The sequence below is a fragment of the Sorex fumeus genome, unplaced genomic scaffold (genome assembly GCF_029834395.1).
Source record: "Sorex fumeus unplaced genomic scaffold, SorFum_2.1 ptg000039l, whole genome shotgun sequence".
Taxonomy (NCBI): Eukaryota; Metazoa; Chordata; class Mammalia; order Eulipotyphla; family Soricidae; genus Sorex; species Sorex fumeus.
Window position 1 is genome coordinate 6,407,366 of NW_026606096.1, and position 20,248 is coordinate 6,427,613.

Below are 20,248 nucleotides of genomic sequence, written 5' to 3' on the forward strand. Positions count from 1 at the left end.
CCCTGAGCACCGCCAGGAGTAATTTCTGAGTGCATGAGCCAGGAGTAACCCCTGTGTGTAGCCGGGTGTGACCCCCCCCCCCAAAAAAAAGGAATGGTGTCCTTCAAAGGACCTTGGCCTTAGCTCTGGCTGGCAGCCTTGCAGCCCCGCTGGGCTCTGGGCGGAGGTAGCCAGGCGGTGCTGTATGGAGGAGAATGTGAGACTTCAGGGGTGCCCATCCAAGCTGTCCTCACCCCTAAAGGATGCAGGGCTCAGGGAGGCCAGGCCCAGAGGTTGGGGGCTGGGCAGGGGGGCAGCAGTCAGAGCCCCAGCCATGCCCTTTCCTCGACAGCCTGCGGAGAGACCCTGCAAGAGAGCACAGGCAACTTCTCCTCGCCCGAGTACCCCAACGGCTACTCGGCCCACATGCACTGCGTCTGGCGCATCTCTGTCACGCCCGGGGAGAAGGTAACAGGGAGCCGAGCGGGGTGGGGGGGTGTCCCGAGAGGGGGTCGCTGTGGTATGAATGAGCTCCCTGCAAAGAGGCACCTCACCAGCCCTCCCCCGCACCCCCCATCCCCTCCAACCTCCTTCTGGCTTCTGCGGCAGTGACCGAGGAAAGTGACCTCAGCCAGGCCTTTCTGTGCCAGCGACTCTCGGCCCCACTGCTGGCCTTCAAGGTGAAGTCCGGAGCTCCCGCCCACCCCACAGTGGCCATGTCCCTCGCAGTGGGCTCTGGGATCGGGCCTGGTACTTTGGGAACAGTGCAGTTCCTCCTGGTTCCATTTTTAGGGGCCCACTGTTGAGTCCAACAGCTCTCAAGGGGACTGGAGCGATAGCACAGCGGATAGGGCGTTTGCCTTGCACGCTGCCGACCCAGGTTCGATTCCCAGCATCCCATATGGCCCCCCCCGAACACCAGCAGGAGTAATTCCTGAGAGCATGAGCCTGTAGTAACCCCTGAGCATCGCTGGGTATGACCTCCCCCCCAAAAAAAGCTCTCAAGGCCATTTTGAGTCCAAATTCTATTCCCCGCAACTTGTGACCCTCTCCCTCTGCCGGGCCTGTCCTCTGCTGTGGGCTCAAGGACCCAGCACATCCGCGGGGCCTCCCAGAGCTGCCCCTGATCAAAATTTAGACCAGGACCCGAGCCAGAACAGAGCCCAGAGCCCCCCCGGTGGCCTGGCCCAATGCTTTGGGTGGGATGATTCCTCTGGCAGCGACACCCCTTTAGTGTCATGTTCCAATCACAGGATACTGCCATGGCGTGGAGCACTGCCTCTCTGGCCGCACCATGGTTATCCTTAGACCCCTGGTGAGGGAAGTGGTTGGTCCGTGCTGACTAGGTAGACGGGTGGCCTTACAAGATCAAAGCCATGGTTTCGCCATTCTGTGAACTCCCCCTTGAAAGAATGCAGAGTTTGACGTGCCCTGAGAGCCCAGATAGCTCCTAGTCATCAGCTTGTCCTTTGCTGAATGTTCTCAGACCTTCTGTTTAGTTGAGGATTGACATTCAAACTCAGCGGTTTGCAATTTCCAGAATCTACTCCAGACCCCCTCCCCCGCCACACACACACACGTCATAGACACACACACACACACACACACATCCCTTTGGAAGGTTGGGAAAATTTTTGTTCGGAGTTCTCAAGATTACACGCACTGATCACATCTGTAAGTTATTTGAATGTCCTCTGATGTCATTGTTAAGCCCAAGGACAAAACCAACTTAAAGAGGTGTTCGCTGCTTCTCCCCTGCCCCCTTCCTGGTAATACTGAATTTCCCCCCAACTGTGCTTATTTCTTTTTTTGTAACTTGAACAGCCTTCTCATTTACGGTAGGCTCTTGCTTGTTTTCGGCCACACCCAGTGATGCCTAGAGTCCCTTATGCAGTACTGGGACCCGAACCAGGGTCATTAGCCAGGCCACAGGCAGGGCCCCTTAACTTTTGTACTATCTCTCTGGACCTACAATCGACTCTCTTTTTTTTTTTTTTTGCTTTTTGGGCCACACCTGGTGATGCTCAGGGGTTACTCCTGGCTCATGCACTCAGGAGTTGCTCCTGGCGGTGCTCAGGGGACCATATGGGGTGCTGGGAATCGAACCTGTGTCAGCCATGTTGGCTGCGTGCAAGGCAAACGCTCTACCCACTGTGCTATTTGCTCCAGTCCTACAATCGACTTTTATTGCATAATTTCAGCATCATTCACGGTTAACTTTCTGCCATCTTCCCTTGAGAGGGGGCCCATCCTTTCCTTGTGCTTTTTGTTCTAAATCTAACTTAAAAAATGGGTATCCTCTCTGCGGTGCCTGGACTTCTTCACCCCTCTGCCAAGGGTCTTCATCCTTTGGAAATCTCACCCTAGGTGATGATAATGATAACTTAATGATTGTTGAGCATGTTATTGGTCAGACACATTCAGTTTTTAAGTTCTTGTTTCGCAAAACAACATTACAGGCTGGTTTTTTTTTTTTCAAAAAAATCTGAAAAAAATTAGATCACTTGCCGTAGCTTTCACAGAGCAGAATTATGGCACGCACGCCCAGGATTGATTGATTGATTACAGTGCTGTGTGTATCCTAGAGTCCTGTGTCACTTCAGCAGTGACCAATGTCCATCAGCAACATGTGTGCCTGGCACTGGGCATGGGAGCGCCTGAGCTGGTCAGTCCCCAGCCCCAGAGAGCATGGATGGGGCTATTGCCTGCTTCCCTGTGGGGGCTTTATGCGGTTGACAGGCATGGCGGCTGGGTGAGAATCAGCTTCATTCCCGTGTACTGGCCCAAGTCTCTGGTGGATGTGTGGCCCCAGAGACCTCTCTCTGTGCTGCCTTGCTCCTTCCTCAGCTCATCTCAAACCCCCCATCTTCTGTCAGAGGCCTGTCTGGAGCTCTGGGGGGAGACCTAGTGGGCTGTGAATAAGAAGTCCAGATTCACTGCTATCTAAGTTGCAAAAATGCAAAAAAAGTCAAAAACCATCCGTGTTTCTGTGATGAAACTGTAGAGTTGTCATCAAACCAAAGATGGAGCTTCAGGGATATAAAGACATTTTGGGGGACAAGGGACCCCAGAAGATGCTCTAACCGAACGATAGTGACCACTGAATTATCTCAGGTGCCAGGCAGGGAATGCAGCACCTTCTATCTTTTCCCTCCTTGTTCCTCACGACAGCTTTGCAGTGGTGATCGTCGTGTCCCCATGGGCCAGCTGAGGACAGGAGACTCCAGGGCCTGCCCGAGTTTCCAGGGCTGCTGGTAGTGGTGCCAGCAGGCAGACTCCAAAGTCTATGCTCTTTGAAACAGCAAACTTTAAAGAAACCTGCCTGTGTTTGTGGATGGACTTTGACATCTCTTTTGGCTGCTCAGAGATTGTTTTTCCTTTGCTCCCCAGTTTTCTGCTCATTTCTAGAAACGTGAACGATCCATAAATTTGTTTTTTAACTTTCTGGCTCACACCTGGTGATGCTCAGGGGTTACTCCTGGCTCTGAACTCAGGAATTACTCCTGGTGGTGCTCAGGGGACCATGTGGGATGCAAGGGATAGAACCCGGGTTGGCCGTGTGCAAGGCTGACACCCCCCCTCCATAAATCTTAGTCAATTATGCAAGGCCGGGGTCAGTCAGACAAAAGGAGGGTGTCTTTGAAACTCCCAAGTCTCTGGATGACACATCATCTCAGGTGTCCTGACACGGACTTCCAGTGTGTCCCAAGCAACAGAACCACCTTGTTTACGAGCAGGAAAGCGGCTTCAGAAGATGATGGTCAGATAAACAGATGAGAACTTAAAATCTCTTTTGGATTAGGCAGACTCGCCCTCATTCCCATCCCAGCCGTGGTATTCTTCAGGGCCAGGCCACACTCCATCTCCTTCGGCCATGCTCCGACTCCACAGCGAGGGTCCCACCTTCAGCGTGCGGTCACACATTCCTCCACCAGGCCTGTGCTGGGTCCTCTCCTGAGCCCCCTGTTTCTAGGTGCTGCTCAGGACTCCGAGAAAGGGGGAGGTTAGACTCGATTGGCGGAATTGACGGGCAGGTCCGGGGAAGCCCGTGCTTCAGGGGCTAAGTGCCCCAGCTGTACTGTTTACTGGATTATGTGAACTTGGGGAAACAGCTTAACCTCTTGGTGCGTTTGGTTTCCCGTATGTAAACTCGACCTTTGTAAACTGGAAGAGAGCACCTCCCTCATGGGGTCTGAGAAGTAAACAAGTTGATAGACATCCAGCAGGGCCAGCACGTAGGAAGCCATGGACGCCAAGCACACTGGCCGCTGTCGTCCTTGCTATACTCCCAATGTGCCAAATGAGTAAATGTCGGCGTCCCTGCTGCCCCGTTGGCTCCCCGCTGCTGCCGGAAGTCTATCCTGAACGCTGTCAGAATGTCATGAGCGTACCCCAGAGTAAACATCCCCCGAGGCTTGTACACACTCCGCATCTGTGACGTGTGTGTTGTGTGCCGGACACATAATTGAAACACACTGGTGAACCGTTTTATGCCTGGTACTACTTTTTTTTTTTTATTGATTCACCGTGAGGTACAGTAACAAAACTTTCATGTTTGAGCTTCGATCATACAGTCATCAAACACCCATCCCTTTACCAGTGCATGTTTCCCACCACCAAAATCTCAAGTATCCCCCCTCCCCATTCCACACCTCCCCCTGCCTGTGTGGCAGACAATTTGCACAATATTTTCTTTCTCTATTTTAGTTACCTTCGATATTTCGACACCAGTCCCACCACCACTCACACTTGCCAAAAAAGGCAATCCTAGACAATGTTTTTTGTATTGCTTGTTATGGATGCAATATAGGAATCCTAAACTTTTAATAATTAGGGTCTGAAGAGATTGCTGCAGCAAATTGCTCAGGTCTGAGATTCAGTTGTATGTCTCTGGATCATGGTTGTGTGGGAGCTTAAGTAGACGGTGGCCGGATATGGCGTCATCTCAGAGTCCCATTGGGGTGGGGGGGAGAAGGGCCCACTCCTCCCCTGTCCCATGAGGCTTGGTGTTTGCCACCACCGCCACTCATACCTGAAGCTTGTCGCTGGGCCTGGTACCATCTTACAAGTAAGGAAAGGAAGGCCCTGGGGAGGCCCTGGTGGGGTGACAGCCCCATGGCAGTCAGACAACCTGCTCATGGATCCATAGAGCTCTTGGTTCCTTCCTAAGAACGTCCAGTAAATGGGCACTTCCCTCATATGGGGCTCCCCTGGCTCTCTGGGACTCATTATACCTCCTGACTTTGCAATGGGTATGTTATAATCACCACCACTATCAGGACACTGAAGCCCAATGACATCTGACCAGAGGCCCATAGTGCCCGGCCAGCAAAGTGCATCCTGAAGAATGTCTGCAGCATGCATGGGGATGAGGGCAATTCTAACTAATCGGAGACTTTATGTTCTTATCTGCTTGGCTCCTTTGCAAAGTCCCCCAGGATCTTCTAAAGCCCCTTTCCTGCTCCTCAGAGCTAACTCTGGATCGGGACACTCATGGCCAGATCTCCTCTTAGGATTCCATGGCCCTGGCTCGGGATAGGCCCTTCCTGCCTCCTCCCCACAGAGATAGGGGCCTCTGGAGTTCTCCAGGTGGGGCCTGTGTCTCCTCCAGAGTGTATGGATTCACCTTATCTGGCCAGAGCTGGGGTTGTTTCCGAGGAGGACGGGAAAGCTGCTGCTGTCATCAGCACAGTCGCTGAGTAGAGTTGTCGAACTGCCCGCAGGGAGGTGAGGGTGTAGGCTAGGAACCCACTGGTGCTCTGCTTCCATCCTTCCATGCAACAGCTCTTGCAAAGATATATTTGATTGCTAGATACAAAAGTGATGTAGGCCTGTTGTAAAAATGTTGATCCACGTAAGAAATGCTTAAGTGAATATTCTTCCCTTGATCCTCCTCTAAATGCCATTCCTAAGAGGTAACTCAGCTTTGGTAATACATGGTGTGTCCTTCTAGACTGTGTGTGTGGAGGAAGGGTGGGGATGTGTGTGTATGAACAAAATGAATTTCCGTATCTATGGTCTTCTGTGACTTGCTTTTACTCATGAGGAAATATGACCATCACTCATCATACATTGAAGATTGACCTCAGTCATTCAGATGGCTGCTCAACATTCTGTCGTTTAATTTTCCTTATTTTGTCTGTACCTCGTCCCCATTTATGGGTGTTAAAGTTTTTTTAAGTTTCAGTATGATAAAAAATGCCACAATTGGGGCGGCTGAAGCGATAGCACAGCGGGTAAGGTGTTTTCCTTGCATGCAGCTGACTGAGTTCGATTCTCAGCATCCCATGTGGTCCCCCAGCACTGCCAGGAGTAATTCCTGAGTGCAGAGCCAGGAGTAACCCCTGTGCATCGCTGGGTGTGACCCAAAAATCAAGAAAAATAAAAAGAAAAAAGAAAAGCTACAATTGGGCCAGAGTGATAGTACAGCAGGTAGGGTGTTTGTCTTGTACACAGGCTGATCCAGGTTCAGTCTCTGGCACCCCCATATGGCCCCCCAAGCACTGCTAGGAGTGATCCCTGAGCTCAGAACCAGGAGTAACCCCTGAGCACCACTGGGTGTGGCCTCAAAAACAAAAAAAGAAAAAGAAAAAAGAAAATGCTACAGTAAGTATATTTGAATTTAAACCTGTCAGTGGGGAGAGGTTTGGGTCCTCAGGGGCTACTTACAGCCCAGTCCTCAGGGTTCATTCTGGCATTGCTCGGGAGACCATGTAGTGCTGAGTACTGAACTTGAGCCTCCTGCATGCAAAGCATGTACTCCTGAGTGTTGAATTATTTGTCCCCCCCCCCCCCCCCCCGCCAAAATTAACATCTTTTTACTTTTCTGTGGGCTGGAGCGATAGCACAGCAGGTAGGGTGTTTGCCTTGCACACGGCCAGCCCGGGTTCGATTCCTCTGCCCCTCTCGGAGAGCCTGGCAAGCTACTGAGAGTATCTCGCCCGCACGGCAAAGCCTGGCAAGCTACTCGTGATGTATTTGATATGCCAAAAACAGTATAAGACGTTACTAGTGCCCGCTCGAGCAAATTGATGAGCAGTGGGAGGACAGTGCTACAGTGCTAAGTTTTCTGTACAAGAGTCCTAAAAGCAAAATTGTATTCAACCAGTAAGCAACTGCTGAGCAAATTAAGTGACTGCTATGCATCGTGCAGTGAAATACCCCAGACACTTAAACCTTAAGCTTACCGCAGAGGGTTTACATTTCGTCGGTGGGGTAGAGAGACAGACCATAAAGCAAGTAAACAGACAAATAGAGCAGATCAAGATGGTGCAGTTCCAAGGAAGTCAGCCATGGGAGGTATGTGAGTGAGGTGGGATTTGGGATTCCATGAGAGATAGTCAGGAACTGGAGCCAGTCAGGTGAGTTAGAACAAAAACTGACAGGAAGTGAAGCATGGCACCAGGCAAATAGCTGGGAAGAACTTCCAGGCAGCAAGGCTGGGGTTAGGATTAGAGTTAGTGTGTTTAAGAAGATGAGCCTGGTGGATGAGGTGGGTAAGTCAGGACGGGAGTGTAGGGAGAGAGGGTCAGAGCTAGCTGGTGAGGGGCCACATCATGAATGACTTTGGAGGCTGTAGTGTGGACTCTGGCTTTAATCTTGAGTTCCATGCAGTGGAGGATTTTGAGCAGAGGAGATGTGACTCCATTGACATGAAGCATCTGCTATGTTGGGGAGCAGGACAAGGAGCAGGGACTGTTGAGCTGATCTCGGAAACAGACAGCACAGGGGCGAGGACTGAGTGAAGAGAGCAGGAGGGCGGGAGGGGAGGGGAGGGCTGGCAGTGCCTAGGGACCTAGGGACCTCTCCCTGCAGCCTGGTCGGTGTTTTTCCTCAAGCCACATTGGCCTTTGCAGTACTAGTGCTGAGTACGGGGAAAGTTGCAGTGGACAGTTTGTAGATTCCACTGAGTACAGTGAAGAGAAAGAGAAGCAAGAGAGGAGGGACCACAGAGCTAGTGCTGCCGGGAAGGTGCTTGGTGCTTGCCTTGCTGGATGCAGACTCAGCTTGACCCCCGGCATCCTGTAAGATCCCCCAGACACTGCCAGGAGTAAGCCCTGAGCACATCCAGGTGTGGTCCAAACCCCCCCCCCAAAAAAAAAACCAACCAAAAAACAAACAAAAAAACTGAGACGGAGAGAAGCAAGAAAGTTGGGGTCATAGCCAAGAAGCCAATGCGCAAGTTGCCCGTTGGATTTGCTCTGAGGTGACGTGCGTCAGCCCATTGCTGCGCTAGTGATGACGTTTGGTCACTTCCTAAAGAAGGTGCTAGGAAATCAGCTGCTCACTTCCACCCCAGAGCTACGACAGCTTTTTTTTTTTATTAAAAATTTTTTTAATAGTGAGACATCCTGAGGTACAGTTGCAGACTTAAACATTTTTGTGCTTGGGTTTCAATTATACAATGATCAAATACCCATTCCTCCACCGGTGCCCATTTCCCACCACCACGGATCCCAGTATCCCTCCCACCTCCCTTCCCCCCATCCCACCCACAGCTTTTGACTTCAGCTTTTCAGAAGGCCTGAAGGCCTGAATCCTGTTTTTATCATACTGTAAACTTACCATCAAGAATAATGCAGACTACTTTTTGAAATGGATCTCCCTCAATGACATCTCAGAGTACCACAATTAACAAATGGTCCCCAAACTCGTGTGCAAATCCAAAGAAAGGCAGGAAGATAAATTTGTGGTTCCAGACGAGGTGAGTGTTGGAGGTAAAAGGCAGAGAAACAGAGAAATACCAAGGTCTCTGTGGACAGGAAGTGGCTGTGAACTGGAATTGATGGTTGGGCTGAGTGAACAGAGAGGGTGAACAAGGGGAAACAGGAGCTATGGGTGGAGAGTGGGGGCCTGGAATTTGGGATTAAGGATACTGACAAGGTCTACACAGCTTGTGGACCGGTGTTGATATGCCAGTATTGAAAAGTCTGCTGCCTTGTTCCTAGTCTGTGGCCCGGTTTGCCAAGCAGATGCCAACTTGCTAAATGTGAGAAGACTAAACACAGGTCTAGGGTATTTTGAGGCTTCCCAAGAAAGGGTGCAGAGAGGAGGTGATGGCGTGGGAAGCAGAGCTAAGGTGAATGTTGAGCTCCCAAATTCTGCTGGGTCAGTGTTAGAGCGTGAACGTGACCCACATCCTGCCCTTGTCTGGGCACAGCACTGACACTGGCCGCACATGACAATGGACAGCATCCACCCTGGAGTCCTGTTCATGCCAGCCTCACTGTCTGCCTTGAGCACTAACTGGCAGGGAGCCAGAGGGGAGGCCGGCCTCATCCCCTCTCCTCCCTCAGGGAACCCAGGTCACAGGGGCTGGCGCCCTCTCGGGCCTTTGCTTGTGTCCCACGTGGGTCTGGAAAACTTCAGCCTGTGTCCCCGGGTGACTCTTGACTGCATACAGACTCTGGGGCTCCCTCTGGAAACTACGAGGAAGAGTTTCCCTCCCGGGAAGGGAGCTTCTTCCTGGCAGCCGGCTGCCCTCTGCGAGCAAGGAGCCTCAGTGCTGACGGGAGTGCAGTGTGCCTGGGTCGGTGCCCATGGATGGGTGGAGCTGAGCTCTGGGGCCTGCCACGGGGGAATTCTGCCTGGGGGAGTTGCTGTTCTCTCTGCACAGGCTGCTGAGCTTCCGGAGGATGCGATTCGTTTGCACATGTCATCGTTGTCAACATTGTCATTGTCATAGTATTTCTCCTCCTCCTCTTTCATCTCCTCCTCCTCCATCTCCTTCTTCCATCTCTTCCTCCTCCACCACCATCTCCTCCTCCTCCTCCTCCTCCACTACCTCTTCCTCCTCCTCCTCTTCCACCTCTTCCTCTTCTTCCTCCTCCTCCACCTCCTCCCCCTCTTCCTCCTCCTCCTCCCCCCGATCAGCCTCATGCAAGGGAATCTCCTTCCCATGCTCTGTCTCTCCAGCCCCAGTTTTCTTTTTCACATTTGGTTCATACCCAGGTGCTGGGGATTCCTCCCAGCAGTTGTCTTGTGGGTGGTTCCCAGCACCGCTGAGTTAGGGGCCCTGCCCAGAATCAGCCTCTCCCCCCACCTCTCCTTTTGCGCTGCCTGTCCCCATCTCAGGCCCAGACCTCTGTGCCGCCCTTCAGGTCACACAGAACCTGGAGAGGGCTATGATTCTTGTGTTGTTTTGGGGACACACCTGGTGGTTCTCAGGGTTGACTCCTGGCTCTGTGCTCAGGAATCACTCTTGATGGTGCTCGGGGATCATATGGGATGCCAGGGATCAAACCCAGATCACCCACATGCAAGGCAAGCACCCCTACCTGCTGAACTATTGCTCCAGCACCAGGATTATGATTCTTTTCTTTTTTTGCTCTTTTCAATCATTAAACAAAAAACTTTTCATGGTAGAAACATGTGGGAACTGTTGATGCAGTACTAGAATTAAAATTGATTAGATAACAAAGTTATAATATTAATATCAGTAGATCTATAAAATAAATTTTCATAAATATTGTTATATATGATTGTCAGACTGACAAGTTTCTTGTCTAAGAATTTATTAATTCAGCTTTTTGTTGCTTTAGGTGGTGTCATGTGGCCGCATATGCGGCTGTACTGTCCGGACATTTCCAGATCTATGGTCTGGACCAAAGAGTGGGCAAGGCAGCAGGCATGGGAGGTGGGCGGAGCTTCTGGGGCTTCTGGAAGTAGATTATGACTCACTGACCCACCATGAGGAGAGCAAATGCGAAGTAGTGGCTCCTTCCTGGGAGAGGAGGTGGGGGCCCATACAGCGAGACCCCATATCGCACGTCTGTTCCCAGGGCTCGACTTTCTGTACACCAGGGCCCGCAGGGAGGTGTCCTTGGGCTGCATGTGGGGGAGAAGCTTGTGCTCTGTGCCAGGAGTAATGTCGTAGAACCCCACTGTGTGGCAGTGCACCTCCAGGAGGGTGAGCGACTGTACTGGTGGACCCCAGAGCGGCCTAACCCTCCTGCACCCGTCTCTGCAGATCATCCTGAACTTCACGTCCATGGATCTGTACCGCAGCCGCCTTTGCTGGTACGACTACGTGGAGGTCCGTGATGGCTTCTGGAGGAAGGCGCCCCTCCGAGGTGACAGCACCGCCCCCCTGCCTCCTCGAGCCGATGCCTTCTGCAAGTCCTCCTTCCTTCCCCTGCAACTGACACTTGCCTGGGGCCACCCTGGCAGCAGGACCAGGAATACTGAGGGCCACCAAGGGCAAGTCCCTTCCACCCTGGGGACCTTGGGGGTCCTTGGTGTAGGCTTTGTGCGCTCCCATGGAGGGCAGCGCTCAGGGCTCATGCAGGCTGGTAGAAGGGATCTCCAGGCACCCCCAGGGCTCAGACTCCCTTCCTCTTAGCCATTTTGGGCATCCCACTCTCCTGTCTGCAAGCTCAGGCTGGAGGGAGTCTGTAGTGAGCCCAGGGCACTCTGGGATCCCCATGGCCAGCACAGTGACTTAACCTTGTGTACACAGGATGCTCTATGCCTGGTGGGGAGGAAGGTCAGTAAATGGGGCATGGCTGACTCGGATAACGTGGACCGGGCACCATGAATCGGGCGTTGGAGAGAGCAAGTGCGCACAGTGCCAGGAGCTCTCTGACTTCTTCCCCCGGCAGCATCCCAAGTCGCTTGGGAACGCTAGCGCCTTCGAACTGTGTTCGCTGCTGGGTTCTGGCTCTCGACCTCACGCTCCCCTCCACAGCCTACTCTCGGAATATTTTCTGTTAGTTGCCCAGAGCAGCTGTCATTACAACACTTCCCCTGCAGACGTGTTGGTGTTTCCAACTTTGCAGCTTTTTTTTTTCATAACTTACATTCCTAGGGCAGCACCCTCTGTCCCTGCTAAGCATTGGGAAACACCCAACCTTATTAGGAACATACGAATCCTCCCGAGCTGATTCTCAACTGCACGGCGTTCCCCCCACCCCCCACCCCCACACGCGGCAGCGGCTTGGCTTATGCGGGTTCCTGCTGGATTTTATTTCAAAAGGGGACATTTTCAGGCATAGGCCCCAGATGGGGAGATTTACTTGGGGTCCTGCATTGTCCCCTGCATTCGATCCCATGAAAACAGTTTGTGATGTACAAAGGAAGCCATTTGTGGCCTCGGTGACCACTTGCGTGGATGTCTAAGAAAAATTAAGCAGTGATGCCGGTGGGGAAGGGTCCTCTATCTCCTAGAAACAGACTGTCCCAGCCCAAAAAGTACAGAGATGGGGCGGCTGAAGTGATAGTACAGCGGGTACAGCATTTGCCCTGCATGCTGCTGACCTGGGTTTGAGTCCCGGCATCCCATATGGTCCCCTGAGTACCGCCAGGAGTAATTCCTGAGTGCAGAGCCAGGAGTAACCCCTGTGCATCACCGGGTGTGACCCAAAAAAGCAAAAACAAAACAAAACAAAAAAACGAAAGTACAGAGATCTTCGGGAAGTGTTCTCTGGCTCTTCAGGGTCAAGCTGGACCTTGGGCCAGACTCTGGCCAGCTGGAGGCAGTGAGGTCTGGACTGTGTGCCGGGTGCATTCGGCCAGAGCGCTCAGAGAGGCCAGCAGACTTTAGGGCGGGGGTGGACAGTCTGAGAGGTGAGGCGGGGAGGAAGACTCACTTCCGGCCTCACTGCTCTGTCCACACCGCAGGTCGCTTCTGTGGAGGCAAACTCCCTGAGCCCATTGTCTCCACCGACAGCCGCCTCTGGGTTGAATTTCGCAGCAGCAGCAACTGGGTCGGGAAGGGCTTCTTTGCTGTCTACGAAGGTACTGAGGAGGGAGGCGCGGGGGGGGGGGGGGGGGGGAGGAGGTGTGGGGTCCTGGGCAGGCCTGGGCCCCTGCTGCTCAGTCCTGGTGAGCGCGGGAGGATGAGAGGAGGGAGCGGCTCTCCAGCCGCCAGTTCTTCAGACCTACCTCCCTTTTGTCCGACTCACTCTTGCCTCCAAAGCCATCTGTGGGGGAGACGTGAAGAAGGACAACGGCCACATCCAGTCGCCCAATTACCCAGACGATTACCGGCCCAGCAAGGTCTGCATCTGGCGGGTCCAGGTGTCGGAGGGCTTCCACGTGGGCCTCACCTTCCAGTCCTTCGAGGTAGGTCTGCCCGGGACCCGCGGTCCCCGCACCCGGCTGTGCCCCCCCCCCACCCCGGGTGCGGGCAGCAGGCTGAGCTCCACCTCCCCCAGATCGAGCGCCACGACAGCTGTGCCTACGACTACCTGGAGGTCCGCGACGGCCACAGCGAGAGCAGCACTCTCATTGGGCGCTACTGCGGCTACGAGAAGCCTGATGACATCAAGAGCACGTCCAGCCGCCTCTGGCTCAAGTTTGTCTCCGACGGCTCCATCAACAAAGCTGGCTTTGCGGTCAACTTTTTCAAAGGTGCCTCCCCCTCCCCTCTGTGCTTCATGGGGTTTTGTGTTCCAGACTCCGTTTGGGGTCTGCCTCGGATACGTGGAGTGTGCCCTGGGTAATGGCCGATGGCAGACAGTGGACAGTGTGCTTGGGATGTTGGCCAATGGTGGGTGATGTGCCCAGGATAGCGGTTGATGGCGGGCCATGTCTCCTGGATAGTGGCCGATGGTGGATGGTCTGCCCTGAGTAGTGGCCTATAGAGAACGGTGTACCTAGGATAGTGGCCAGTGGTGAACAGTGTGCCCAAGAGAAGTGGCTGATGGTGAACGGTATGCCTGGCATAGTTGCCAATGGTGGACAGTGTACCCAGGATAGTGGCCAGTGGTGGATGGTGTGCTCGGGATAATGACTGATGGTGGTCAATGTGCCTGGGATAATGGCCGATGGTGGTCCGTATGCTCAGGATAATGGCTGCTAGTGGACAGTATGTCCAGGATAGTGACCGATGGCAGACGCTGTGCCTGGAATAGTGACCGATGGTGACAGGTGGAACCACAGATCTCTGACTGTCTGATAGTGCTTGGTGCAGACTTTCTGCCCTGTGTGACTAATGCCCTGTCCCCTCCCCTGCCCTTACCTACCACTACTCCACTGTATTACTATGACTCGCTCTTTTCTTTCTTTTTAATTAATTAATTTTGCTTTGGTCACACCTGACTCTGCCCTTACTCTTGGTTCTGTGCTCACAGATCACTCGTGGCAGGGCTCTGGGGATCATGTGTGGTTCTGGGGATTGAACCCAGGTCAGCCATGCGCAGGGCAGGTGCCTTACCTGTATACTCTCTCTCCAGCCTCGACTTGGGCATCTTTTAGATGCCTCATACAGTGTTTGTCTTTCTGTGACAGCCACATTTTCCTTCATTTTCTCAAAAGCATCCATGTTGTCGCCTAAGGCAGATGCTCCTTTAAGGCTGAGTAGTATTCCACAGCATGTAGACATGTTGTTCTCTCTGTTCTCTCCAGTGAGTTACACTTACCCAGCAGTGTTGCTAGGACCTCAGTCTCCTGCAGGTACTTAGTGAAGGGTATGTCATCCCTGGCACTCTGCCCTCGAACAGGGGGATGAAATGGGAAGATTAGCCTTCCTGAGCTCATGACAGACTCTGTCAGGGGAACTGAGGTGTGGCAGGGGCTCGACTGCGAACTGAAACAACAGCTCAGGAGTCGCCAGGTCCCAGCTTGTACAGGAGACATGCCAGTGAGGCATAGGGGCGGGGGTGCCGCAGGAGCTCGGGAGGAAGCACACTGGCACACAGGCTTCCTCTCTGTGTGAGTGTGCCCAGGGTGTAGATTGCAATTGGGGACAGCCGGGTCCCTCCGGGCTTCCTGACAGGAGTGAAGAAAAAATGAAAGAATAAGGCCTGGGAATGTAACCCGGGGGACACCAGTGAGTGGTGGGGGCTGCCGGGTCAGCTGTTGTGGTCAGACAGAAGATCCTGTGGAGGTCCCCTTCAGTTCTCTTGTCCCTGTGGAACTCTCAAGAGTTGGGTCCCGGGGCTGGAGCAATAGCACAGTGGGTAGGGCGTTTGCCTTGCACATGGCTGACCCGAGTTTGATTCCCAGCATCCCATATGGTCCCTCCAGCATGTCCAGGAGTAATTCCTGAGTGTAGAGCCAGGAGTAATAATCCTTGAGCATTGCTGGGTGTGACCCAAAAAGCAAAAAAAAAAAAAAAAAAAAAAAGGAAAAAAAAGAGTGGGGTCCCTGGGAGGTCAAGTGGGCTTCAGCCCATCCCAGTGGTCTCAGTGCTGGGTGGTCTCAGTGCTGCGTGGCCCCCAAGCGTGAGAGGCTCTGACCTTGACCCCCCAAGCTGATGCTGGAGCCAGAGCCCGGCCGGAGCCAGAGCCCGGCCTGGGGGTCACGTGCTTCCTTTCCGCGCAGAGGTGGACGAGTGCTCCCGGCCCAACCGCGGGGGCTGTGAGCAGCGCTGTGTCAACACCCTGGGCAGCTACAAGTGCAGCTGTGACCCCGGCTACGAGCTGGCCCCCGACAAGCGGCGCTGCGAGGGTGAGTGTCCCCCACAAGGTCCCGGGACCTCTCTAGCTGAGAGTCTCAGACAGAACTCCCCTCCACCCCCCACCTGGAAAGGCTGGGGCTCCCCACTTAGTCCTCGCGGGCGGGATGCAGGCCGCTCCGATTCCGGCCCCAGAACACGCTATTCCAGGGGGCAGGCGCTCCAGCTTTTGTTTCTCGTTCCCGTTCTCCCTCACTGCTGATCTCGACCTGCTGTTTGGCTGCACCACCCATCAGAAGGCCACGAACCCTGGGGTGGGAAGCAGTGCTGCTCTCAGCCTCTCCCCGCGCCTCTGTGAGCTCCCCCGGGGCCAGCCGCCCTCCTTGTCTGCACCTGCCTCTGCCATGCAGAGCCCGGAAGCCCCTCGCCCTGCCTCTGCTCAGCCCCTGCCCGGGCCCCTTCCCCGGTGCATGCAGAACCCCTGTCTATGAGCGGAGAGGGGGCATCCACTGCCTGCGCCCTGCTAGTCGGGGCACCTAGCCGTGATGCCTCCCCTCTTTTCCCTTCAGCCGCCTGTGGTGGGTTCCTCACCAAGCTCAACGGCTCCATCACCAGCCCTGGCTGGCCCAAGGAGTACCCCCCCAACAAGAACTGCATCTGGCAGCTGGTGGCCCCCACCCAGTACCGCATCTCTCTGCAGTTCGACTTCTTCGAGACGGAAGGCAATGATGTGAGTGCCCGCCCACTTCCCCACCCGCCCGGGACCTGGGTGCCCAGCAGGGTGTGGGCACCCCGGCTTCTAGGAATGGAGTCGGGGCCGGGGAGGCGGGGAGGAGAGGGGAGGAAGGTCCTGGAGGCCTTGGCATCGGGGAGCGGGCAGAGCCAGGCCAGGCTTGGGGAGCATGCACCCTGGGGAGCATGGAGGGTCCCTCGAGAGCATGGGCGGCCCCTTGAGTCAGTGGTGAGCTCTGGAATAGGGTGAGCCCCGGCAGAGGGAGCCTGGCGGGCGTGGTGAGGAGGCGCGCCTGGCGCCGTGTCTCCCCGCAGGTGTGCAAGTACGACTTCGTGGAGGTGCGCAGCGGGCTCACTGCCGACTCCAAGCTGCACGGCAAGTTCTGCGGCTCCGAGAAGCCCGAGGTCATCACCTCCCAGTACAACAACATGCGCGTGGAGTTCAAGTCCGACAACACGGTCTCCAAGAAGGGCTTCAAGGCCCACTTCTTCTCAGGTATCCCCGGCCTGCAGCTCTGCCACCCCTCCCTCTTCCTTCCCTCCCCCTGCACGCCCCTCTGCTCCCCTCCCCACCAGCCCTCCTTGGTGCCCAGGGGCAGGCTCCATCTCCTGCTGCCCCCTGCAGCCCTCCCCCACCAGGCTGCCCCTCTGTGCCGGATCCCCCTGGTTCCCGAGCTCTCGGGCAGGGTCATGATGTGAAGGGGAGATTGTCCCCTGGGACAGACGGCGCCAGGCCTGAGGCCAGCCCGGGTGCCGGGAGCTGGTGTGATCCAAGCCTCTGGGGGCCGTGCTGAGTGGGGTGTCCCCGGCCTATACGGGCCAGCCCATACCATATACCAGGCCCTGCATTGCCCACCAGGCTTGGAGCGGGGCCTCTGAGAGATGAGTGGCCCCGTTTTCCAGCAACTGCCTGCCGGGGTGGGCACAGCCTCTGGCTTCCGGTCCCTTGTGAGGCCATTCCTGGCCAGAGTTGCCAGCTGGCCCTGGCTGCCCATAGGTGGTCCAGCTTTACCCTCAGCTGCCAACCTGGACTGCAGGGTGGGGGTGTGGCCCAGGGTCTTCCAGGGCAGCAGGACCCTGGCCGGGGGCAGCACATGAACGCGGGAGAGAGTGATAGACCTGAGGGCTGACGAGAGCAGCTGTTATTTTTTTCGGGGGTGGGGCACCCCAACTCTGCACGCCTGGTGGGCTGGACCTGGGGCAACAGGAAGGCTGGATACCCCTCCCCGGGCCCGTGCTGCCTCCCTTCCCCTGGGTCCTGCATCCAGTGCCTCCCAGGGCCTACCTGTGCCCCTGCCTGCCCTCGTGCTCTGGTTTCCTGCTTGGCACTACCCTCCTCCCTGCTTGGCTTTAAGAGGCCCCAGCGCCTGCCGGCTGCTCGCCCGCCTTGCCATGCTAATGCCCGCTCCCCTCCCATCTCTCCCCACAAGGAGCTCCCCAGAGGGTCGAGGGCACGTGCCCCACCACCCCCACCCATTACCTGCTTACTCTCGTCTCTTCCTGCCCCTCTGTCGCCCAGCCTTGGAGGAGGGAGTGCACAGTCAGGCCCAGTGCACACTCTCCCCACCCGAAGTCACAGCCCCATGCAGTGACACACCCACGTGCGCGCGCGCGCACACACACACACACACACACACACTCACACACACACACACATGCACACACTCTTGTGCGCCCACTGCATGGAAGCCCTGCAGACGCCCCGCGGGCCAGGCTCAGCCTGCGGGCCGGGGGGCCTCTGACTCTGGACCCCAGGAGGGGCTGGTTGGACTGTGGGCTGCCCAGCGAGGACACCCTGAGCCAACAAGGAGGAGAAGGAAGAGCCTGAAGACCTCGGTCTGGCCCCGGCCACCTCCCGGGGCACTGGGCACTGGAGGGTGAGTGCCATCCCTTGTTGGAGCCCATGCCCACCCCACTCCCGCCCCTCCTGCACCCTGCTGGCCCCGCCCGCGCCGCAGCGGGCCTGCCCAGCTCCCCTCTTCTCCGCCACCCTCACCCACTCATTCTCCGAAGGAGTGCCTCTTGCCACACTGCCCGTTTGGAGTGGAAAGCAAGGAAAGCTTTTCTCCTCGGCCCACAGACAGAGGCGGACGCCTCTCACTGGCCCGTGGGGCCGGTGTAAACGTCACTGCCCGCAGTCGCAGCCCCTGCCCTCCCGAGCGGTCACTTCTGTGACTGGTAGGGGGGGAGAAGAGTCTTGAGGAGAACTCCTCCGGCCCTGGGATCCTGCCAGACACCCCCCCTGCCCCGCCCAGGAATGGTTTGGAGAGAAGCAGGACTTCCGGGAACTGGGGCTTAGCCCTCAGCTTTTCCCGATGGGCACCCGGAGCAGGCCCCTCGGTCCAGCCAACAAGACGCCCGCAGGCACCTGTCTACCTTGAGGTTCACCTCTGGAATCTGAGGTGTCCGTTCCACCCACCTGCTCTCACACCTGTCTGCCTCTGAGCCAGGCCACGGCCCCTGTAGCCACCCATTGGGGGGTAGGCGGGGTGTCCCCAGGCTCTAGCAGGAGCCTGTGGTCTCCCTCAGTGGGACTCAAGCCCTGAGCTCTGAACCTGCATCTCACTGTGGGGGACGGGTAGTGAGCAGCTGTGGATGTCACCGACTGCTGAGGGCCGAGGGTCTGTGCCGGGTGGGCCATGTCCTGTGTGTTCCTGGGGGTCCAGGTCTGAGGTGCGTGTCAGGGCCAACCTCCCCTCCTCCCCACCGCCCCCGGGGGTCTGTGGCTGTGCCTGTGTCTGTCAGAGGACGCTAGAGCTGCTGTGGCCAACCTGGAGTGCCCAGCCTCCCGGCCCCACCCTCCCGTCCTGCCCGGCTTCCCTCCCGTGCCAGGGCATCCCCGCCGCCCCCCCCCCCCCAGGCCGCCTCCCCCCACGCCGGCGCTGTGCCTCCTCCTACTTCTCCTGGCTGCTCGGACATGGCCATCCTGCATGCATGTCCTGCTGCCGCCCGGCCCAAGCCTCCGAGGCTGGTTTTCACCGCTCTCCCCCCCCCACCCTGCCCCCTGCCCCCACCCCCACCCCTCGGTCCCTTTCTCCTTGTCTCTCTCGTTTCAGAAAAGAAGCCAGCTCCGCAGTCCCCCCGGGGACGCCCCCACCAGCTCAAATTCCGAGTGCAGAAAAGAAACCGGACCCCCCAGTGAGGCCCGCCAGGCCTTCCCGGCCGGCCCCTTGTTACTCAGGAACCTCACCTCGGACAGAACGGACGGATAGGGGTGCTCCGGCGCCCGTCCGCCCCTCCCCCCCCCCACTCTGCCATCCGGCTCCCTCCTCCCGCCGGACAGAATTGGTGCTCCCCACCCGCCCTGCCCATTTGGGCCCGTTTTTTTGGATGGTGTCTGTGCCATTTCCTGTTGTGAAGTAAAAGAGGGACCCCCGCGTCCTGTCCCTTTCTCTCGCAGTCTGCTTGTCCATGTGTCTGTTTTTCTACTTGTCCGTCTGTCCAGTAAGCAGGTAATGGTAGTGGGTGCCCGGTGCTCGGCTCCAGAGCCCGGCCGGCCCTCCCCCCCTTCCTCGACCTCCCCCACCCCCCCATCCCAGCCAGTCTTGCTTGATGCTGAGGGCAGGACCCCTGGTCCCCTCGGCCCCCCTCCACCCCCACCCAGGGTGTGCAGTCTCTGCCCTGCACCGACCGGGCTTCCTGTCCCCCTGCAGACAAGGACGAGTGCTCCAAGGACAACGGAGGCTGTCAACAGGACTGTGTCAACACCTTCGGGAGCTACGAGTGTCAGTGTCGCAGTGGCTTCGTCCTCCATGACAACAAGCACGACTGCAAGGAAGGTAAAGGCCTGCCTGGTTCTCCTTGCACACCCAGAGCTGGGGCCCCAGGGCGCCAAAGGTGCCCCCCCCCCGGGCCTTGTCCAACTTGAGGAGCTGCAGGAACTTAGGTCATGACCTCTCGGGCCCCCTGTGGGTCTTCAGAAACCCATCCCCACCCCCCACCCCATTGGAGACCTTCGGGGTCTTCTGTCCCATCAGGATGGGAGACGCTGCCCGCTGCGCTGCCAAGGTGCCGTTTCTCGACCCTGTGTGGTTAGTGCTCCCACATCCTGGTCACTCTGGGTGGAGCTGGTCCTCTGGCCGCTGGCCAGGACAGCATGGGTCACTGGGGCCCGTCCCTGCCCCTCACGCCCTCTCTTTGTCCCCGCTTCCTCCCTGCTCTCACTCGATGATGATGCTGTCCCCAGGGTCGTAGGGCTGC

At 56.4% G+C, this 20,248-nt stretch overlaps 1 protein-coding gene across 2 annotated transcripts in view; it reads left to right on the forward strand.

The window, feature by feature from the left end:
• The window catches only part of BMP1 (bone morphogenetic protein 1), a 41,062-nt gene that overhangs the window by 14,271 nt on the left and 6,543 nt on the right, over nucleotides 1-20,248 (forward strand). For both annotated transcript variants that reach the window (XM_056118978.1, XM_056118979.1), the window contains 9 exons: nucleotides 332-447; nucleotides 10,949-11,051; nucleotides 12,598-12,714; nucleotides 12,896-13,041; nucleotides 13,134-13,329; nucleotides 15,244-15,369; nucleotides 15,886-16,046; nucleotides 16,364-16,544; nucleotides 19,702-19,827. In XM_056118978.1, coding sequence (XP_055974953.1) covers nucleotides 332-447; nucleotides 10,949-11,051; nucleotides 12,598-12,714; nucleotides 12,896-13,041; nucleotides 13,134-13,329; nucleotides 15,244-15,369; nucleotides 15,886-16,046; nucleotides 16,364-16,544; nucleotides 19,702-19,827 — 1,272 coding nt within the window. The remainder of the gene's footprint in view (nucleotides 1-331; nucleotides 448-10,948; nucleotides 11,052-12,597; nucleotides 12,715-12,895; nucleotides 13,042-13,133; nucleotides 13,330-15,243; nucleotides 15,370-15,885; nucleotides 16,047-16,363; nucleotides 16,545-19,701; nucleotides 19,828-20,248) is intronic.